An 18,669-nucleotide genomic window follows, 5' to 3' on the forward strand; every position below is an offset into this window, starting at 1 on the left:
TGGAGAGAGGATGGAGAGGGATAGAGAGAGATGGAGAGAGGATGGAGAGAGGATGGAGAGAGATGGGGAGAGAATGGAGAGAGATGGAGAGAGATGGAGAGAGGATGGAGAGATATGGAGAGAGATGGAGAGAGATGGAGAAAGATGGAGAGAGGATGGAGAGAGATGGAAAGAGATGGAGAGAGATAGAGAAGGGATGGAGAGAGATGGAGAGAGGATGGAGAGAGATAGAGAAGGGATGAGAGAGATGGAGAAAGGATGGAGAGAGGATGGAGAGGGATAGAGAGAGATGGAGAGAGATGGAGAGAGATGGAGAGAGGATGGAGAGAGATGGGGAGAGAATGGAGAGAGATGGAGAGAGGATGGAGAGAGATGGAGAGAGGATGGAGAGAGATGGAGAGAGATGGAGAGAGATGGAGAGAGATGGAGAGAGGATGGAGAGAGGATGGAGAGAGATGGGGAGAGAATGGAGAGAGATGGAGAGAGGATGGAGAGAGATGGAGAAAGGATGGAGAGAGGATGGAGAGGGATAGAGAGAGATGGAGAGAGATGGAGAGAGATGGAGAGAGGATGGAGAGAGGATGGAGAGAGATGGGGAGAGAATGGAGAGAGATGGAGAGAGATGGAGAGAGGATGGAGAGAGATGGAGAGAGATGGAGAGAGATGGAGAAAGATGGAGAGAGGATGGAGAGAGATGGAAAGAGATGGAGAGAGATAGAGAAGGGATGGAGAGAGATGGAGAGAGATGGAGAGAGATGGAGAGAGGATGGAGAGAGATGGAGAGAGATGGAGAGAGATGGAGAGAGGATGGAGAGAGATGGAAAGAGATGGAGAGAGATAGAGAAGGGATGGAGAGAGCACAGGGTGAAGGGCAGGGAGGCAGCCCCGAAGAGGGTGGAGCCAGGATTCTTGGTCCCTTCCCTGATGGGAAAAGAAGGGCCAGAAGGATAGCACAGCGGGGAGGGCGTTTGCCTTGCACACGGACGACCCAGGTTCAATACTCGGCATCTTATAGGGTCCCCCGAGCATTGCTGAGAGTGATTCCTGAGTGCAGAGCTAGGAGTAACCCCTGAGCATCACCAGGTGCAACAAAAACAACAAAAAATACAAAAAATACAAAAAACCAAAATCACCACAGATGGGAAAGGAGAAGAAGAGAGGGATCAAGATTTATTCCCTTGATAGGGTGGGACTAGAGCTGTCTCTGGAGAGGTGGCACAGTGAGTAGAGCTCACACTTTAGGCCTTAGTTCCAGCCCTGGCACACGTGGTCCCTGGAGCACCCAGCTCCAAAACAAAATAAACAGCTCCCCAAAATGATTATTCTAGAATCAGGTCTCCGTGGAGGCTGGAGTCATGGTACAGCGAGTAGGATGGCTGTCTGGCACACGGACAACCTGGGTTTGATCCGTGGGTGTCGCCCAAACACAAAAAGGTTTTAAAAAATTACAAAAGAAAAAAATAATTCAGGTCTCCTGAGAGCATGTTTACTCTCATGGGGTGGGGGTGAGGGCGTCTTTCTTCCTTCTGCTTCTTTCCCTTTTTGTTCTCCTCACACTTTACTTTGTATGACAAAAGTTAAGTCTTCCTTTTTCACTGACTCTTCTTTCTGTCCCTTTTCTTTTCCTTTATTCTTATTCCCTCACTGTAGAGCAGACATCTGCCTGTTACACTGGAGGTCTCCACTGCATTACCACCACCACCCCCTAGCCCCCACCCGCCTTCCACCCCAAGGTGGATCATTGTACAGGTGATTTGGCTCAAGGCTCTTTCTGCCCTCCCCCAGAGGTCCGCGGCCGAGACACCTCACCGGCTGGCACCAAAAGATATTTAATCAATACGTCTTCCAAAATAAATGTACTGGGGCTGGCCAGAGCAATAGTACAGTGGGTAGGGTGCTAGCTGTGCAGGCGGTGGACCCGGGTTCCGTCCCCGGCACCCCGTTTGATCCCTGGAGAGCAGTACCAGGAAGGAGTAAGCCCTGAGCACGACTGGTGTAGCCCCCAAATGAAAAATAAATAAATAAATGTATTGGTTTAGTGTAAAAAAACCAATAAATAAGTGGACTGTTTTGCCACAAGGGGTGGTGAACAGAACAACAATATTTTGTTAATCAACCATTGGATGTAATAAGGACACAGTGCCCTGAGATTCAACAGAGCCTGGCAAGCTCCCCCAGGCGTTTTCCATAAACCAAAAACAGTAACAAGTCTCACAATAGAGATGGTACTCGTGCCTGCTGGAGCAAAATCCATGAACAATGGGAGGGCAGTGCTACAGGGCAGTGCCTGGTTTAGTGACCTGGGGGTTATTGTTTTAATTTAGCTGCAAGCCCAGGAGGTGTTCCCCGCCCCACCTCCCCGCCTCCCAAATCACTAGGCAAGAGGGGCCCCCCATACCCCCTCCAGGAAAGGGAGACAAGTCTGGTGGGTGGGCGGGGCCGCCCGGCTCTGGGGCGGGGCCTCAGACAGGGGCGGGGCCTGCTGAGGGGAGGGGATTTGGTGGGAGGTGGGGCATGAGGAGGGCGGGGCTTTGTAGAGGGGCGTGGTCTGAAGAGGAGCCGGGGCTGCTGGGGCGGGGCCTGTTGTGGGCGTAGCTTTTGAGGGGCGTGGTCGGTGGGCGGGGCTGAGGCGGGCGGGGCGGGGCCTTACCAGCTTGAAGCCGATCTTCCAGTCCTTCCTGTTCACGGGCGGGTTGTTGTCGCGCACGCTGGAGGCGGCCCTGCGGTCCCTGTGAGCCTCGTGGGGCGGCACCCGGACGAGCTGCAGGGAGTGCAGCAGCGAGTCCCCGCCGTCGCGCCGGCGGCGGGGATGCGCCGCCGCCAGGGTCTTGGAGGAGTTGTAATTGAACAGGTCGAAGAGCGTCTGCTCCGTCAGGCGGTCCAGCTCCTCCAGCTCGCGCTTGATCTCCGTGTACCTGGGGGCCGGGCGGGAGAGCGTGGCCGCGCCGCTCCGGGCCCCCAGCAGGTGGATCCAGCCCCGGGAAACCCGCTCCGGCGCCTCCGCGTGGGGTGGGGTGGGGAGGAGGAGACGGGAGCCCCCGCCGTGCCGGCGTTTTATTTGCACAGGTGGGGGACCCAGAACTTGCCTGTCTTCTCCCCCACTCACTCCCCTGCACGAGATCGGGGATGGGGGGCGCGGGGGGCGTGCTCGGCCAGTGCCCAGTCACCCCGCATTGATCCCTGCAAGCGAGGGGCGACCCAACACCTCCTGAATTCGAGGTTTTCAACTACCCTTCTTCACACTGCAGAGGGACTTTTTAAAATAGCGAGGCCGCGGCTGGAGCAATAGCAGAGAGGGTTCTTCACACGCGGTGAATTCGGGTTCCACCCCAGGCGCCACATACGATCCCCCCAAGCCCTGAGCCCTGAGCATCATCGCCGGGTTTGCTCCCCAACCCCTGCCCACCACGTACACAAAATAAAACTGATGCCTGGCACCCCTCCTCCTCCAGTTTTTTTTTTTTTTTTTTTTTTTTTTGCTTTTTGGGTCACACCCAGCAGTGCACAGGGGTTACTCCTGGCTCATGCACTCAGGAGTTACTCCTGGCGGTGCTCAGGGGACCCTATGGAATGCTGGGAATCGAACCCGGGTCAGCCAAGAGCAAGACAAAAGCCCTCCCCGCTGTGCTGTTGCTCTAGCCCCTCCTCCTCCAGTTTTGATAAGTTTCAGGGTGGCACCCAAACTCCGCAAATTAAACACTGCCCAGTACAATCCTTCTCAATACCGGCCCTATTGCCATTTCCATCAAGGTCGGAGTGGATGGGCCTAAGAGATAAAATCTACCAAAGTAAAAACAAACACACCCAGAACTAAGGAATCATTAAACAGAGTTGCATAATATCAAACACACCATTGTATTTCTAAATATTAGCCACCAACTATTGGAAAGTGAGGTCAGTGAATAACACCGTACCGTATTGAAATAGCAAAAACATCAAATACTAGGGGGGAAAAATTAACGAGACTGAGCAGGAATGTTGCCTTCAAAAGCCTAAGTCAAAGGAGAGCCATATATGTTTATGTGTAGAGACTCAATATCACTATATCACTCTATCACTGTCATCCCGTTGCTCATCGATTTGCTCGAGTGGGCACCAGTAACGTCTCCATTGTAAGACTTCTTGATACCATTTTTGGTATATCAAATACGCCACAGCTAGTTTGCCAGGCTCTGCCGCGCAGGCAGGATACTCTCGGTAGCTTGCCAGGCTCTCCAAGAGGGACGGAGGAATCGAATCCAGGTCTGCTGCGTGCAAGATAGTTAAGATATCTCCCAAATAGATCTTTTTTGGTTTGGTTTGTTAGTTTTGTGGTGCTGGCAGTTAAGTGCTCAGTGGCTGAGCCATGCCCAGCAACAGATAAATCTTCAGATTCAATACGATCTATCAAAACTTCCAAAAATTATACATCAGCTAAAATCCATATGGAAAAAAAATTTCAGTAGAACAACCAAGGGTCAGAGCAACATATTGCATAGCAGATAGGGTGCTTGCCAGGAGTAAATACTTAGTACACGACCAAAACAAAAACCAGAATAGGGGCTGGAGCAATAGTACGATGGGTAGGGTGTGTGCCTTGCATGTGGCTGACCCAGGTTTGATTCCTGGCATCCCCTATGGTCCCCTGAGCACAACCAGGAGTGATTCTTGAGTCCACAGCCAGGAGGTACTCCTGAGTACCTCCAGATGTGGCCCCCAAACAAACAAAAATCAGCAGGAGAGAGTGCATATATAAACTCATATAATATGTTACCAATTGTGTTTTGTTTGCTTGTTTTACCAAAGCACCAATTTAATCCAATGGGGAAATCCTATTCCCTACAAACAGATAGCACTGGAACAACTGGAAACAATATGAAGAAGAAGAATCTCAAATACTACCTTGGTACACACACAAATTTAGTACAGTGGGTAGGTCACTTGCTCTGCACATGGCCAACCCAGGTTCCAACCCCAGCACATTCATATGGTCCTGGACACCATCAGGAGTAATTCCCAAGTAGAGAGACAAGAGTAAGCATCACTGGGTGTGCCCCCCAAAATATTTTAGTTAAGGTGGCTCATAGACCTAAACAAAATTCAAAGCTACAAAAACTCTACAAAAATAAAAGCGAAAACAGAAGATAGCTTCATGGCTCTAGAACAAGCCAAATTTCATAAAATACAAAATATCTATGGACAAACATGTCCTGAGGTGCAAAGACCTCTTGGGAGTCAATAATATAATGACAAATTGCTTTAAAAATGAAGCAAACACCCAGGCCCAATAAAATTAGTCTTTAGGGAAATGTAAGTTAATACCATAATGAGGTTTTCTTTCTTTTTCTTCTTCTTTTTTTTTTTTTTGGCTTTTTGGGCGATGCACAGGGGTTCCTCCTGGCTCTGCACTCAGGAATTACCCCTGGAGGTGCTCAGGGGACCCTATGGGATGCTGGGAATCGAATCCGGGTTGCCCACATGCAAGGCAAACGCCCTATCGGCTGTGCTATCGCTCCAGCCCCGAGGTTTTCATTTTAAGCTAATACTAAAAGTTAACCCACTGATGTGGGTGAGAATGTAGGGTAACTCAAATTTCTACTGGTGGTGTCTAAAATGGCATGACCAATTTGGGAGACTTGTTCATGGTTTCTTGGTTTTTTTTTTTGTTCTTTCCTGGCTTTTGGGGTCATACCTGGCGATGCTCAGGGATTAATCCTGGCTCTACATTCAGGAATTACCCTTGGTGGTTCTCAGGGGAGCATGTGGGATGCTGGGGATCGAACTCAGGTTGGCTACATGCAAAGCAAATGCCCTACCCACTGTACTATCCCTCCAGCCCCAGCTGATGGCTTCTTAAATATACCCCATGAGGGCTGGAGAGACAATATGGTAGGTAGGGCATTTATCTTGCACATGGCCAACCTCGGTTCAATTCCTGGTACCCCATAGGGTCCTCCGAGCCCCTCAGGAGTGATTCCTGAAGAGTACTCCCTGAGCACTGCCAGGTGTGGCCCTAAAATCAAAATAAATACACTTTATGACCCAACAATTTTACTTTTAAACTTTTTACCCAATTCTACTCCTAATCATTTATCCAAGAAAAATGGAAACATAAGGACATATATTTACAGCAGTTTTATTCGCAAAAGTCAACAACTAGGGGCCAGAGCGAGAGCACAGTGGGTAGGGCATTTGCCTTGTACATGACCGTCCTGAGTTCAATCCCTGGCATCCCATATGGTTCCTCGAGTACTGCCAGGAGTAATTCCTAAGCTCAGAGCCAGGAGTGACCCCTGAGCATCACTGCGTGTGACCCAAAAAGCAAATAAATAAATAAATAAACACAAAAACGTCAAAACTAAAAAGCAACCCAAGTAAATGTTCATTGGAATAACTTAGCAATGAAAGGGAACTGTGGTAGGCATTAAATGCAACATAAGTCAGACACGCATATATGATTCAGCTTAGGTAAAGTCTAAGAACAGATAAAATTAAATGACGGGCGGGGAACGTGCTGCCTTTCATGAGGATGACCTGGGTTTGATCCCCGGCATCCCATACAGCACTGCCAAGAGGCATTCCTGAGTGCAGAGCCAGGAGTAAACCCCGAGCATCACCGGGTGTGACCCCAAAACAAAATAAAATAAGCAAAAAGGCCTAAATGATGGTGCTATATGACAGAAAACGAGAGTGGGGAAGGGAGAGACGAACAGCAAAGAATCGTAGGGGAGGGGCTGGAGCCATAGCACAGCGGGGAGGGCGTTTGCCTTGCACGCAGCTAACCGAGGTTCGATTCCCAGCATCCCATAGGGTCCCCTGAGCACCGCCAGAAGTCATTCCTGAGTGCAGAGCCAGGAGTGACCCCTGAGCATCACTGGGTGTGACCCAAAAAAGCAAAAAACGAATAAACAATGAAAAAAAGAAACGTGGGGGAAAGGAAATGGTCACTATCTAGATCATCTAACTTCAGTGAGCACCTCAGTTCAGTGCGGTTTATTGCAACATCACTTATACCGCCATTCAAGAGAAAGTCCCCAAAATGAGTGTGTTTATGGGGCCGCAGAGTCAGTACCGGAGTCCGGTGCTTGCCTGGCACCCCACCCACTCAATGACCCAATTTGTTTTGGGGGTTGGGTTTTGGGGTTGGGTTGTTTTGGTTTTAGTTTGGTTCTGGTTTGGGGCCACACCTGGTGATGCTCAGGGGTGACTCCTGGCTCTGCACTCAGGAATCACTCCTGGCAGTGCTCGGGGGACCCTAGGGGATGCTGGGGCTTGAACCTGTGTTGGCCGAGCTCAAGGCAACTAGATAGTACCCTCTGTACTATCTATCCAGACCCCCCAACCCACCCTCCCAGTTTGAACCCCAGCACCACAGATGGGCCCCTGACTACCACCAGGGGTCACTCTTGAGCACCATAAGGAACTAGGTTTTTTGGTTTTTGTTTTTTGTTTTGGCGATGGGGGGGGAAGCTTGGTGATTAAAAGAATAGCTAGCATTGATGGCGTCACAGGTGATAGAACGCTCATCTCCCTGCTCTCCTGTCCCTGCTCACTCAGCATGCCGTGAGCTACTATTCCCGGGTCATTCCCTTCAACAGGTGAAATAAGATAAAACACCCTAAGGCTCATCAAGTCAGAAAACGCTCCGCTGGCCTCTCGACCCTTTATTCTGTGTCTGCTACCCCTAAGACTCTCTCTCTCTCTCTGTCCCCCCCCCTTTTTTTTTTTTTCTTTTTGGGTCACACGGGTGATGCACAGGGGTTACTCCTGTCTCTGCACTCAGGTATCAGTCCTGGCGGTGCTCATGGGACCGTGTGGGATGCTGGGAATCGAACCCAGGTCAGTCGCATGCAAGGCAAACGCCCTCCCCGCTGTGCTATCGCTCCAGCCCTACCTCTGATTCTCTTTAGGGTTTGGTGTGGTCCCCCAGGAAGAACAGCAGAGTCAAATAGGCTGGATGTGGGGCGCGGGGTTCCAGTCTCTCATTCTCCAGCTGTCATATTGGTACAATATCACCCAATATATCAGCCTCCTGGCATCTCTCTGTCTCTGTCTCTGTCTCTCTCTGTCTCTGTCTCTCTCTCTCTCTCTGGTTTTATGGGTCACAGCTGGCAGTGCTCAAAGGTTACTCCTGGATCTACACTCAGGAATTAACTCCTGGCAGTGTTCAGAGGACCATAGGGGATGGCACGGATCCAATCCAGGCCAGGCATGTGCAAGGCCACTGCCCTCCCCACTGCACCGTCTCTCCAGCCCCGAAGACTCGCCTTCTCCATCTGCACAATGAACAAGGCACCAGAAGGTGGCATGAGGACACATCCAGTGGCACCAAGTGGACAAGCCGGGGCCGGAGGGAACAGTACCACTGGCAGGACACTCGGTGTGTGTGTGTGTGGCTGACCCAGCTTCGATCCCCAGTCACACATACGATCCCCTGAGCACCGCCAGGAGTGATCCCTAACCACAGAGCCAGCAGTATCTCTATCTCTGGTCCACACCTGAAGATGCTCAGGGCTTCCTCCTGGCGCTGTGCTCAGGGATCACTCCCAGTGGTGCTTGGAAGGACCATCTGGGGTGCTTGCAGCCACGTGCAAGGCAAGTGCGTTAATCTGTGCTATGTCTCTGGCCCTGGCTGTGCTGATTTTAAGAACAACAGATAGGGCTGGAACAATAGCACAGCGGGGAGGGCGTTTGCCTTGCACACGGCTGACCCAAGTTCAATTCCCAGCATCCCATAGGGTCCCCCAAGCACCGCCAGGAGTAATTTCTGAGTGCAGAGTTGGAAATAACCCCCGAGCATCGCCGGGTGTGACCCCAAAAGAAAAAAAAAAGCAACAGGTTATCACCAGACCAGTGATTGTTCTGACGGGCAATGGGCGGTGGAAGTTCTAGAAGTCACTTTATTGGAGCGATAGCTAAGGAACCAAGCTCTACCCCGTCTCCGTGGTTGGCCATGCCACTTCTAAACTGGGGAGCCTCGAAGGCGCCGCTCTTCCCTGCACCCGCTGCCTGGGGGTGGTCCCCTGAGCACTGAGAAAGAGTCTGGCCAAGGAGGTGCTGGGTACCAAGCAGGTGCCCACTGCTTTAGGACCAGCCCCACTGTTATTGGAGAAGAAAACACTAAGGCACGGGGCCACTGTCTGCCACGCATCTGCCGTGGGACTTCGTGGTCTGATGGCCTCTGACCCGACTCCAACCCTGTCTCCTCCATCGAGCAGAGCCTTGGGGGCGTCAGAGCTTCCGCTTCTTCCTGCTGGTTCCCGCCTCATCTAACCGGCCCCGCAGAGGAGCAGGTGCTGCTACTCAGCCACCGACCCGCTAACTGCCCGCCCCAGCTAACCCCAAGTGCTGGCAACTGAGCCCAGAAAGAAGAAGCATCTTCATTCTTTTCCCTTTTAGGGTCACACCCAGCAATGCTCAGGGGTTACTCCTCACTCAGGAATCACTCCTGGCGGTGCTCGGGGGGACCCTATGGGATGCTGGGAATCGAACCCGGGTTGGCCGTGGGCAAGGCAAACAAACGCCCTCCCCACGGTGCTATCACTCCAGCCCCAAGAAGAAGTGTCTTCAGGGAGCTTCCAAGCACAGAAGCAGGACCGAGGGGCATAGGGGAGGAGGCCGATTCTTGCTCTCCCCAAGCAAGTACGTTCTACCACGGGGCTGCGGAAGGAGAGAGGGGGCTGGCAGGCTCGGGAGCCGGGGTGTGGAAAGAGGGGGCCCACTCCAAGCACCTGGGCTTAGGGTTGCAGCCACACCCTTCCACAGAGCCTGCAAGAAGGGGGTCCCCCCCGCCGTGTTTGGACAAGTGGTCCAGTGCAGCAACCCCTCTTCGGGGACTTGCCACTATCCCCCGTGAGAAAACACCAGGAGCTCCCTTCATTCAGTAAGAACCTTGAGTCCTGGGCCCAGAGAAACAGCCCAGCAGGGAAGGTGCTTGCCTTGCACGTGGCTGACCTGGGTTCAATCCCTGGCAACGCGTATAGCTCCCCAGGTACCACCAGGAGTGATCCCCGAGCCCAGAGCCAGGAGTAAGCCCTGAGCATCACAGGGTGTGGTCCAAAGACCAAAACTCGATAAAGCGCAACAAAGAGATAGTACAGGTACTTGCCTTGCATGCACCCATCCTAGGTTCAATCCCCAACCCCCACCCCCAGACTACATATATGGTCCCTCGAGTCCTGCCAGGATTGATTCCTGAGCACAGAGCCAGGAGTAAGCTCTGAGCACCACATTTGGTGTGAGCCAAATGACCAACACTTGAAAAGGTGCAACATAGAGATATTACAGGTGGGCTGGAGCTATAGCACAGTGGGGAGGGCGTTTGCCTTGCATGCAGCCAGCCCGGGTTTGATTCCCAGCATCCCACAGGGTCCCCTGAGCATCGCCAGGAGGAATTCCTGAGTGCAGAGCCAGGAGGAAGCCCTGAGCGTCGCCGGGTGTGACCCAAAAAAAAAAGCAAAAAATAAAAGAGAGAGAGAAACAGAGAGAGACAGAGAGACAGAGAGACAGAGAGAGAGAGATTACAGGTGCTTGTCCCAGGTTCAGTCCCCCGCATTACATATGATCCTGGGAGTCTCACCAAGAGTGAGCCCTGAGCTAGGAGCCAGGAGTAATCCCTGAGCACTGTGGGGTGCAGCCCCCAAACGAAACAAAACCCAAACCCTTGGCCTTGTTGCTTAGGGCACTCGTAAGCTAAGGCCCTCGGGATCTGATGGCTGCACAACCCTGAACCCTGCTCTTGGCAGGTGTGGGGTCACTAGGCGCCACCTCCTGTGTTCCTGCCCTGGACCCCTCTGCTCGCCCCTGCTCCTCCCGTTGGGGAGAGGGACCCGGCCTGTCTCCTCTGAGAGCACATGCAGAGGGGCTCGAGGCCCAGCACACTGGGTCTGGTACTCGGCTGCCAATCTGGGATGCCCGGCTCCTGGGGGCAAGGCCAGGGCATGACTTGAACCCCAATGCTCCACCTGCTGCCTGTGTGAAAATGGGCGTGTGATTTTAACTTTCCGGGTCTCAGTCTCTTCATCTGTGCCAGGGGAGGAAGACGGGGACCTGACTCAGAGGCATTTGGGTAAGAAACAATGGAGTATAAAATGCAGTGTAGGGACTGGAGCGATAGCACAGCGGGGAGGGCGTTTGCCTTGCACGCGGCCGAGCCGGGTTCGATTCCCAGCATCCCATAGGGTCCCCTGAGCACCGCCAGGAGTCATTTCTGAGTGTAGAGCTAGGAGGAACCCCTGTGCATTGCCGGGTGTGACCCAAAAAGCAAAAAAAAAAAAAAAAAAATTCAATGTACACTCAGGAATGAATGGAGAGGTAGCCCAGTGGTTAGGGTGCTTGCCTGACCTGCAGCCAAGCCAGGTTCAATCCCCAGGACTTCACAGGATCCCCTGAGCCCCACCAGGAGTGATTCCCTGCACACAGAGGCAGGAATAAGCCCTGAGCACCACCAGGTGAGACCTAACATGAAAAATAACAAAACAAAATGCTCTGTATCCTCATGTGAATTCGTAGAAATGCCTGATACCTAGTAAGTACTTAGCATTAGGTTTTTTTGTTTTTTTGTTTTTTTGTTTTTTGTTTGGCTTTTTGGGTCACACCCGGTGATGCTCAGAGGTTACTCCTGGCTCATGCACTCAGGAATCACTCCTGGTGGTGCTCAGGGGCCCCTATGGGATGCTGGGGATCAAACCTGGGTTGGCCATGTGCAAGGCAAACGCCCTGGCTGCTGTACTATCACTCCAGCCCCATGTTATTAATGGTTATTATTTTTCTTTCATTCACTTCAGGGGCTGGAACTGTGCTCAGGGACCGTTTCTGGCAGGGCTCAGCATATCACATGGGGTGCTGGGGATGGAACCAGCATCACTGGGAGCAAGGCAAGCACCTTCACCCCTGTCTGCTCTCTCCAGTCCAAGATGAAATCTATTGGGGGGGGGCATGCCTAGCTGTGCTCAGGGATCACTTCTGCTGGGGACTGACCCAGGGTTGGCTGCATACAAGGCAAGAACCTTGCCTGCTATCTTAACAATCCCTCCAGCGGGGATCACTAAGTCAATGACGGTTGGAGGGGTCGTTCGGGATGGGAGATGTGTGCTGAGAGTAGACTAACATGATGGTCTCTCAGTATCTGTGTTGCAAACCATAATGCCCAACAGTAGAGAGAGAGTATAGGGAAAATCGTCTGCCATGGAGGCAGGGGAAGGGATGGAAAGTGGGGGGTAATACTGGGGACAATGGGGGCTGTGGGGACAATGGGGGCTGGAGCGATAGCGCAGTGGGTAGGGCGTTTGCCTTGCACGCGGTCCACCCAGGTTGGATTCCCAGCATACCATACGGTCCCCTGAGCACCGCCAGGGGTAATTCCTGAGTGCATGAGCCAGGAGTAACCCCTGTGCATCGCCAGGTATGACCCAAAAAGGAAAAAAAACAAAACACATACTGGGGACAATAGTGGAGAATGTGCACTGCTGGAGGGATGGGTGTTCGATCATTATATGAACTGATGAAAGCTTCGTAACTATCTCACGGTGATTCAATAAAAAATAAAAATAAAAATAAATCTCTGGGGCTGGAGCGATAGCACAGTGGGTAGGGCGTTTGCCTTGCACGCAGCCGACCCGGGTTCGATTCCCAGCATCCCATAGGGTCCCCGAGCACCTCCAGGAGTAATTCCTGAGTGCAGAGCCAGGAGTAACCCCTGTGCATCGCCAGGTGTGACCCAAAAAGAAAAAAAAATCTCTCCAGTCTCGCTGTCTTAATGATTTGGGTGTGACCCTGAGCCAAAGGTTTCCCTTCCGTTTCCTCGTCTGCACCATGGAAAGAACAGTCCCTGTATCACGCATCTGCCCAAATTCCCTGGGAGGGTTTATAAGGTGCCCAGCATAGGATCACACGCAACAAGAGGCTTCAGGACCTTTTCCCTATGCTAGAGAGGAGTCTCCCCTTCCTGGGCGCTCTCCCTCTGCTCTGTAGCAGCCCTGTGCAGGCGAGCTGCTCTCTGTGTCCATGTTCACCCCCTCTCCCGGCTGCCTTGGGTTCCCACGGACCAGGGTACCAGCTCCATCCGGCAGAGCATCCACAACGACCCCAGCAGATTCCCTTGGGGGGAGGGAATAGGTGTGTGTGGCGGCGGGGGGGCGGCGCTTCTCCATCTCACACCCACGTGATTCAGCCACAGAGATTTGTGGAGGAGAGTGTGCAGCCCTGTCACTTGGCCCTCCTGCCCGTGCATCTTCCCAGCAGAGCCCAGGGCTGGTTCTGGAAGGGTTATAAAAGCACAGGAGAGGGGCTGGAGCAATAGCACAGCGAGTAGGGCGTTTGCCTTGCACGCGGCCCGACCTGGGTTCGATTTCCAGCATCCCATATGGTCCCCCAAGCACCGCCAGGGGTGATTCCTGAGTGCAGAGCCAGGAGGATCCCCTGTGCATCGCCGGGTGTGACCCAAAAACAACCCCCCCCCAAAAAAAAAGTACAGGAGACCCGGTCACAAGATTTGGGCCGGGGAATCTCAGGGAAGAGAAGGGGGGAAGTGCCCAACCCGCTAGCAACTGCAGAAGAGGCCAGCGGAGTAATCCGAGCAAATCCCGGAGAGAGATGTAAACACCGATTGGAAGCTTCACGCAGCCTCTGCCCCACATCCTGGGAATGAAGTGGAAGCAGGCGTTGGCGGTCAGGCAAACAGCATGAGTCACGGCTCCGTCACTATCTCCCTAACCTTCTGACTTGCCTCTCTCCCGTGAAACGCGGGGAGGACCATCGGGGCGGCCCCGCGGGACCGTGAAGTAGAGGTCTGGAGCATCATTCGCCGGGGGCTGGAACCCTGAGAATATTTTGTGCTGGGGGGGGTCCCTGAGTCTGGGGCGTTTCCGTGGACGGTGATCAATGGCCAGTCCTCTCTCTCTCTCTCTCTGCAGGACAGCCCGTCCCAGGCCTTATTAGCCCATGACACACCTTTGGGAACATAATGGACTCTCTGGGGGCTCCACCTCCGGCTCGGGGCCGATGCCAACTCTCTATCAATGCACGCCTACCCGTCCTGCTCGCTCACACCCAGGCCCGTGCACGCACACACGCTCGCGCTCCTCCAGCTCACGCTCCTTGAAGGCAGAAACCCACTTGCAGGATTTTGACAACAGATGTGGGTATGCCCCGAGCTTCCCATCATATTCTCTCTGTGTGTCTGCGGTGGGGGTGGCTGGGGGGGCTGTTTGGGGACCGTCCCTGGCAGTGGGTGATCAGAGGCTATTCCTGGAGCACTCAGGAGGGACAGGTGACTGTGCTTGTGGAAACCTTCTCTGCGGCTGAGAATCTGAACGCGGGTCAGCAGCATGCTAGGCGAGGCCGCTTTTTGTTGTGTGGGGGCCTCGCCCTGCTGTGCTCAGGGCTTACTCCTGGGTCTGCATGCAGGGGTCTCTTGGCAGACTCGAGGGACCATACTTGGGGGTGCCAGGGATTGAACCTGGGTCGATGGCACACAAGGCAAGTGTGTGCCTTCCCGCTACAGTATCGCTCTGGCCTCACAAAGTAAATGCCTTAACCACTATGCTCTCTTTCCGGCCCCTCATCGTGTTTTTATTTATTTATTTATTTATTTATTTATTTATTTCTGAGCCAAACCCCAGAAATTGGTGCTCAGGGCTTACTCTTGGCTTTGTGCTCAGGGATTGCTCCTGGCAGGGCTTAAGGGGGCTCAGGGGGGTGTCAAAGGTCAAACCCAGGATGAGTGCGTGCAACTTTTCTTTTCTTTTCCGTCTTTGGGGTGCACCCTGCAGTGCTCAGAATTGAATCGTGGCTCCGTGCTCAGCGGTCACTCCTGGAGGGCTTCTGGGGACTGTATGGGGTGCCGGGGATAGAACCCACGCGCAAGGCAAGCACCCTCTCTCCCTGCCGTATTATCACTCTGACCCCCCAGTGGTGTTCTTCATTTCAATACCCAGCAAGTTGCTGGACTTACCATGGGGACTGTCTGCATTACAGAGAAGCTCATTTGCCACCCATGTGGGGCCTGCAAAAGTTGGAGGGGGTGTAGGGGGGTGCGGGGGGGGGGTGTCTGGAGTCAGTTCACCGAATAGGTGTGTGGCGCTTAGCTCTGGCTCCTGCCTCCTCTTTTCTCCCCGGTTCCCACTCACTCCTTCCTGCTTTCCAAGCAAACCTTGGCAAGAAGCTGAGGCCCTGAAACCCAAAACCTCGGGCCACACCCTCGCAGGGACCTGGGCAGGAATGGGGTCACCTGGCTGACCAGGGCTGCCTTTGCTTCTGTCTCCTTCTTCTGTCTTTGTTCTGGGAACGCCCCCCACCCGCCCCCTCTCCCCAGGGCTCAGGTCTTTCTCCTGGCTCTGTGCTCAGGGAATCACTCCTGGCGGGGCTCAGAAGGACCCCCAGGATTTGAACTATGGTCAGCCGCGTGCCCGGCCAGCACGTTACCTCCTGTCCTATCGCCCCGTCCGGCTTCCTTTCATCTCTTCTCCTGCTAGAGCCAGCCCGAGCCTCAAGGCTCAGAGATGTCACCTGCTCTTCCCATTGCCTATATACTCTGGAGTGGGGACCCTACGGGCTGCCGGGGGGGGGGGGGGGGCGGGGATCAAACCCGCCTGCAAGGCAAGCATCTGACCCGCTATCCTATCATCCTATCGCTCTGGTCCATCTCCCCTCGTCCTTCAGGAATTTATCCATTTTCAGACCTCAGGCACTGCCTCCCACTAGCAGGAAGGAGGGAAGGAAAGAGGACCCAGGCCCCTAAAAGCCTCAGGCAGCTAAGAAGAAGTTTCTGATCAGAACAACTATTTAGGGGCTGGAGCGATAGCACAGCGGGGAGGGCGTTTGCCTTGCACGCGGCTGACCTGGGTTTGATTCCCAGCATCCCATAGGGTCCCCTGAGCACCGCCAGGAGTGATTCCTGGGTGCAGAGCCAGGAGGAACCCCTGTGCATCGCAGGGTGTGACCCAAAAAAAAAAAAAAAAAAGAAAAAGAACAACTATTTAGGCTCCCATCTGGCCCCAAGGCAGGGTCCCTCTGGGTCTGGGGGGTATAAATGGAACCAGCTGGACTCTCCCATAGCCCTGGGCCGGCAGCTCTCTTGCACCCTCTGTCCTGGCCCCACCCCCACCCCCAGCTGGCCCCCCCAGCTGGCCGGGAGCCCCGGGCTGGGCCGGGCCAGGCTGACCTGTACGGGTTGAGGGTGCAGACGGTGACGGCCGGGAAGACCAGCTTGTCGGAGTTGAGGTTGATGTTGAGGTTCACGGGGTAGCTGAAGTACTCCCCGAAGAGCAGGCCGAACTGCCAGTACATCATGCCGAAGGCGCTGAGCCAGAGCACGGCCCAGAAGGCCGTCTTCATGCGGTTGTGCTTGGAGCACACCAGGCGGATGGCGCCGTGGATGGTGGTGTTGCTGCAGAAGAACTGGAAGAGCTCCCGGTAGGAGCGGTGGAACTCGATCAGGGCCTCCTCGTCCTCCGTGCGCTGCGGGGGCCCGGCGGGCGGGGTGGGGCCCAGCCCCGGCTCCTCCTCGGGCTTGTCCCCCTTCATGAGGCCTGGGGGCGGGGGGGGGGCCAGGGTGAGGGCTGAGGACTGACCTGGGGAGGGGAGCCCTGTGGTCAGCACCTTCTCCCCGGGGCTTTGCTGAGGCCGTCCATACCCGTGAGACCCCCCCCCAGCCCACTCTGCTCGCCGGCCTCCGTGCAGCAGGGGGGCATCAGCGGGGCTGAGCGGGGCTCCCCCCGGGGTCCTGTCCTCTGCCTCTCCCAGACACCCCCACTTTGGGTCTCGCTCACTCTGCCCAGTCGAGTGCCACTCGGTGATTCTGATCTTCCTCCTCCAGGAAGTTCTTAGCCCCTAGCCCCTCTCTCTCTCTCTCTCTCTCTCTCTCTCTCTCTCTCTCTCTCTCTCTCTCTCTCTCTCTCTCTCTCCTCTCCCTCTCTCTCTCTCTCTCTCTCTCTCTCTCTCTCCCTCTCTCTCTCTCTCTCTCTCTCCCCCTCTCTGTCTGTCTGTCTGTCTCTCTCTCCCTCTCTGTCTGTCTGTCTCTCTCTCCCTCTCCCTCTCTGTCTGTCTGTCTCTGTCTGTCTGTCTCTCTCTCTGTCCCTTCCTCTCCTCTCTGTCCCTCTCCTCTCTCCCTCTCTCCCTCTCTCTCTGTTTCTCTCTCTCCCTCTCTGTCTGTCTGTCTGTCTCTCCCTCTCTGTCTCTCTCTGTCTCTCTGTCTCTCTGTCTCTCTCTCTCTCTCTCTCTCTCTCTCTCTCGCCCCTCACTGACTATCTTTGCTCTCTCTGAGCTGTGCGGGCAGGGGGGCTTTCTCTGTACCCGTCTTGTCCTCTGTCCCACCCTCTCACTCTTTCTCTCCCTGTCTATCTGTGTTTCTGTGTTTCTGTGCTGTCTCTCTCAGCTGCACTGAGATCTCTCTTCCTCAGTGTCTGTGTGTGTGCCTGTGTCTGTCTGTTTGTCTGTCTGTCTCTCTGTCTCTGTCGGTCTGTGTCTCTCTTAACTGTGCTCTCTTGCTCGCTCTGTGTCTGTCTCTCTTAGCTGTGCTGGTGCTCTCTCTCTGTCTCTGTCTCTCTCTGTCTCTGTCTTTCTCTGTCTCTCTCTGTCTTTCTCTGTCTCTGTCTCTGTGTCTGTCTCTCTGTCTCATCTATCTGGTTCTCTTTCTCTCTCTCTCTCTCTGTTTCTGTGTGTGTGTGTGTGTGTGTGTGTGTGTGTGTGTGTGTGTGTGTGTGTGTGAGTTCTCTCTCTCACCTGCTGGCAGCCTCTCGCAGTTCTTCTCCGTCTCCCTTTATCTCTGTGCGTCTCCCTCATGGCTGCACTGGCGCTCGCCCACCGTCTGTCCGTCTGTGTCTGTCTGTCCCTCTCTCCTCTCTCCGGGCTCTCTCCTTCCTTACCTGTCTCCTCTGGGGTGCCAGGCGCTCCGAGCCAGCCCCTCTTCCTCCCGCACCCGCCTTTCGGCGCTCACCTGCCTCTGGCCGTGGCCCGGGGCGTTGTCCTGGCTCTCCCTCCGCCCCCGCCCGGCCGCCGGGTCCCCCGATCGCGGGGCTGGGGAGGTCGGGCGGCCTCGGGTCCCGCTCCCGGGCTGTGCCGGCCGGGGACTGGTTGGTTTCCAGTTGAATCTGGCAGTCGGGCCTCTCCACCCCCCTCACCTGACAGGTGCGACCGCGGGGCCCGGCCCGCCCGCGAGGGGAGCCGACAGCTCATTAGCATCTCAATTAAAGGCCAGCGGCGGGGTGCGGCGGAGGAGGAGGAGCCGGGAGGGAGCTTCATTCAGGGCGGCGGAGAGCTCGGGGCTGCCGGGGCCGGACTGTCCCGGCCCGAGAAGTGGAAGTGGACCCCCAGCACCCCGGGAAGGGATGGGAGCTAGTGGGGGGGAGGGGTCCAGCGCCGAGCGGCGACTGTGGTTGAGGACCGGGGGCCCGAGGACCCCAAAGGACCTGCCGGAAGAGGGGGGTCAGGCCGGACTGCAGGCCTGGGAAGGGAGAAAAGGGGGACATGGGGACAGGGAGAGGGGAGCAGCCCAGAAGGGAAGGCTGGGGGAGGGGCGCAGGGGGAGAAGCGGAGGGTCCCCAAGCCTCGTCGGAGACCCCCTGGCAGTAAGGGGTCCCCTCCCCAGGGGCCCTCCAGGGCCGTGGCCCAGGCCTGGAGGAGCAGGGAGAGCCCAGCCTGGCACTGGGGGTGAAGCCCCCCCACCCTTCCGCCTCCTCCCTCCCGGCTCCC

At 54.9% G+C, this 18,669-nt stretch overlaps 1 protein-coding gene across 1 annotated transcript in view; it reads right to left on the bottom strand.

The window, feature by feature from the left end:
• SCNN1A (sodium channel epithelial 1 subunit alpha) overlaps positions 1 to 18,081 on the bottom strand; it is a 31,263-nt gene extending 13,182 nt beyond the window's left edge. The window contains exons 1-3 of the mRNA XM_004610616.2: positions 17,915 to 18,081; positions 16,142 to 16,508; positions 2,651 to 2,915 (exon numbers count right to left, since the gene is read on the bottom strand). Of these exons, the coding sequence (XP_004610673.2) occupies positions 2,651 to 2,915; positions 16,142 to 16,503 (627 nt within the window). The 5' untranslated portion in view covers positions 16,504 to 16,508; positions 17,915 to 18,081. The remainder of the gene's footprint in view (positions 1 to 2,650; positions 2,916 to 16,141; positions 16,509 to 17,914) is intronic.
• Positions 18,082 to 18,669: the final 588 nt, after the last annotated feature.

The sequence above is a fragment of the Sorex araneus genome, chromosome 6 (genome assembly GCF_027595985.1).
Source record: "Sorex araneus isolate mSorAra2 chromosome 6, mSorAra2.pri, whole genome shotgun sequence".
In the NCBI taxonomy this organism is placed as follows: Eukaryota; Metazoa; Chordata; class Mammalia; order Eulipotyphla; family Soricidae; genus Sorex; species Sorex araneus.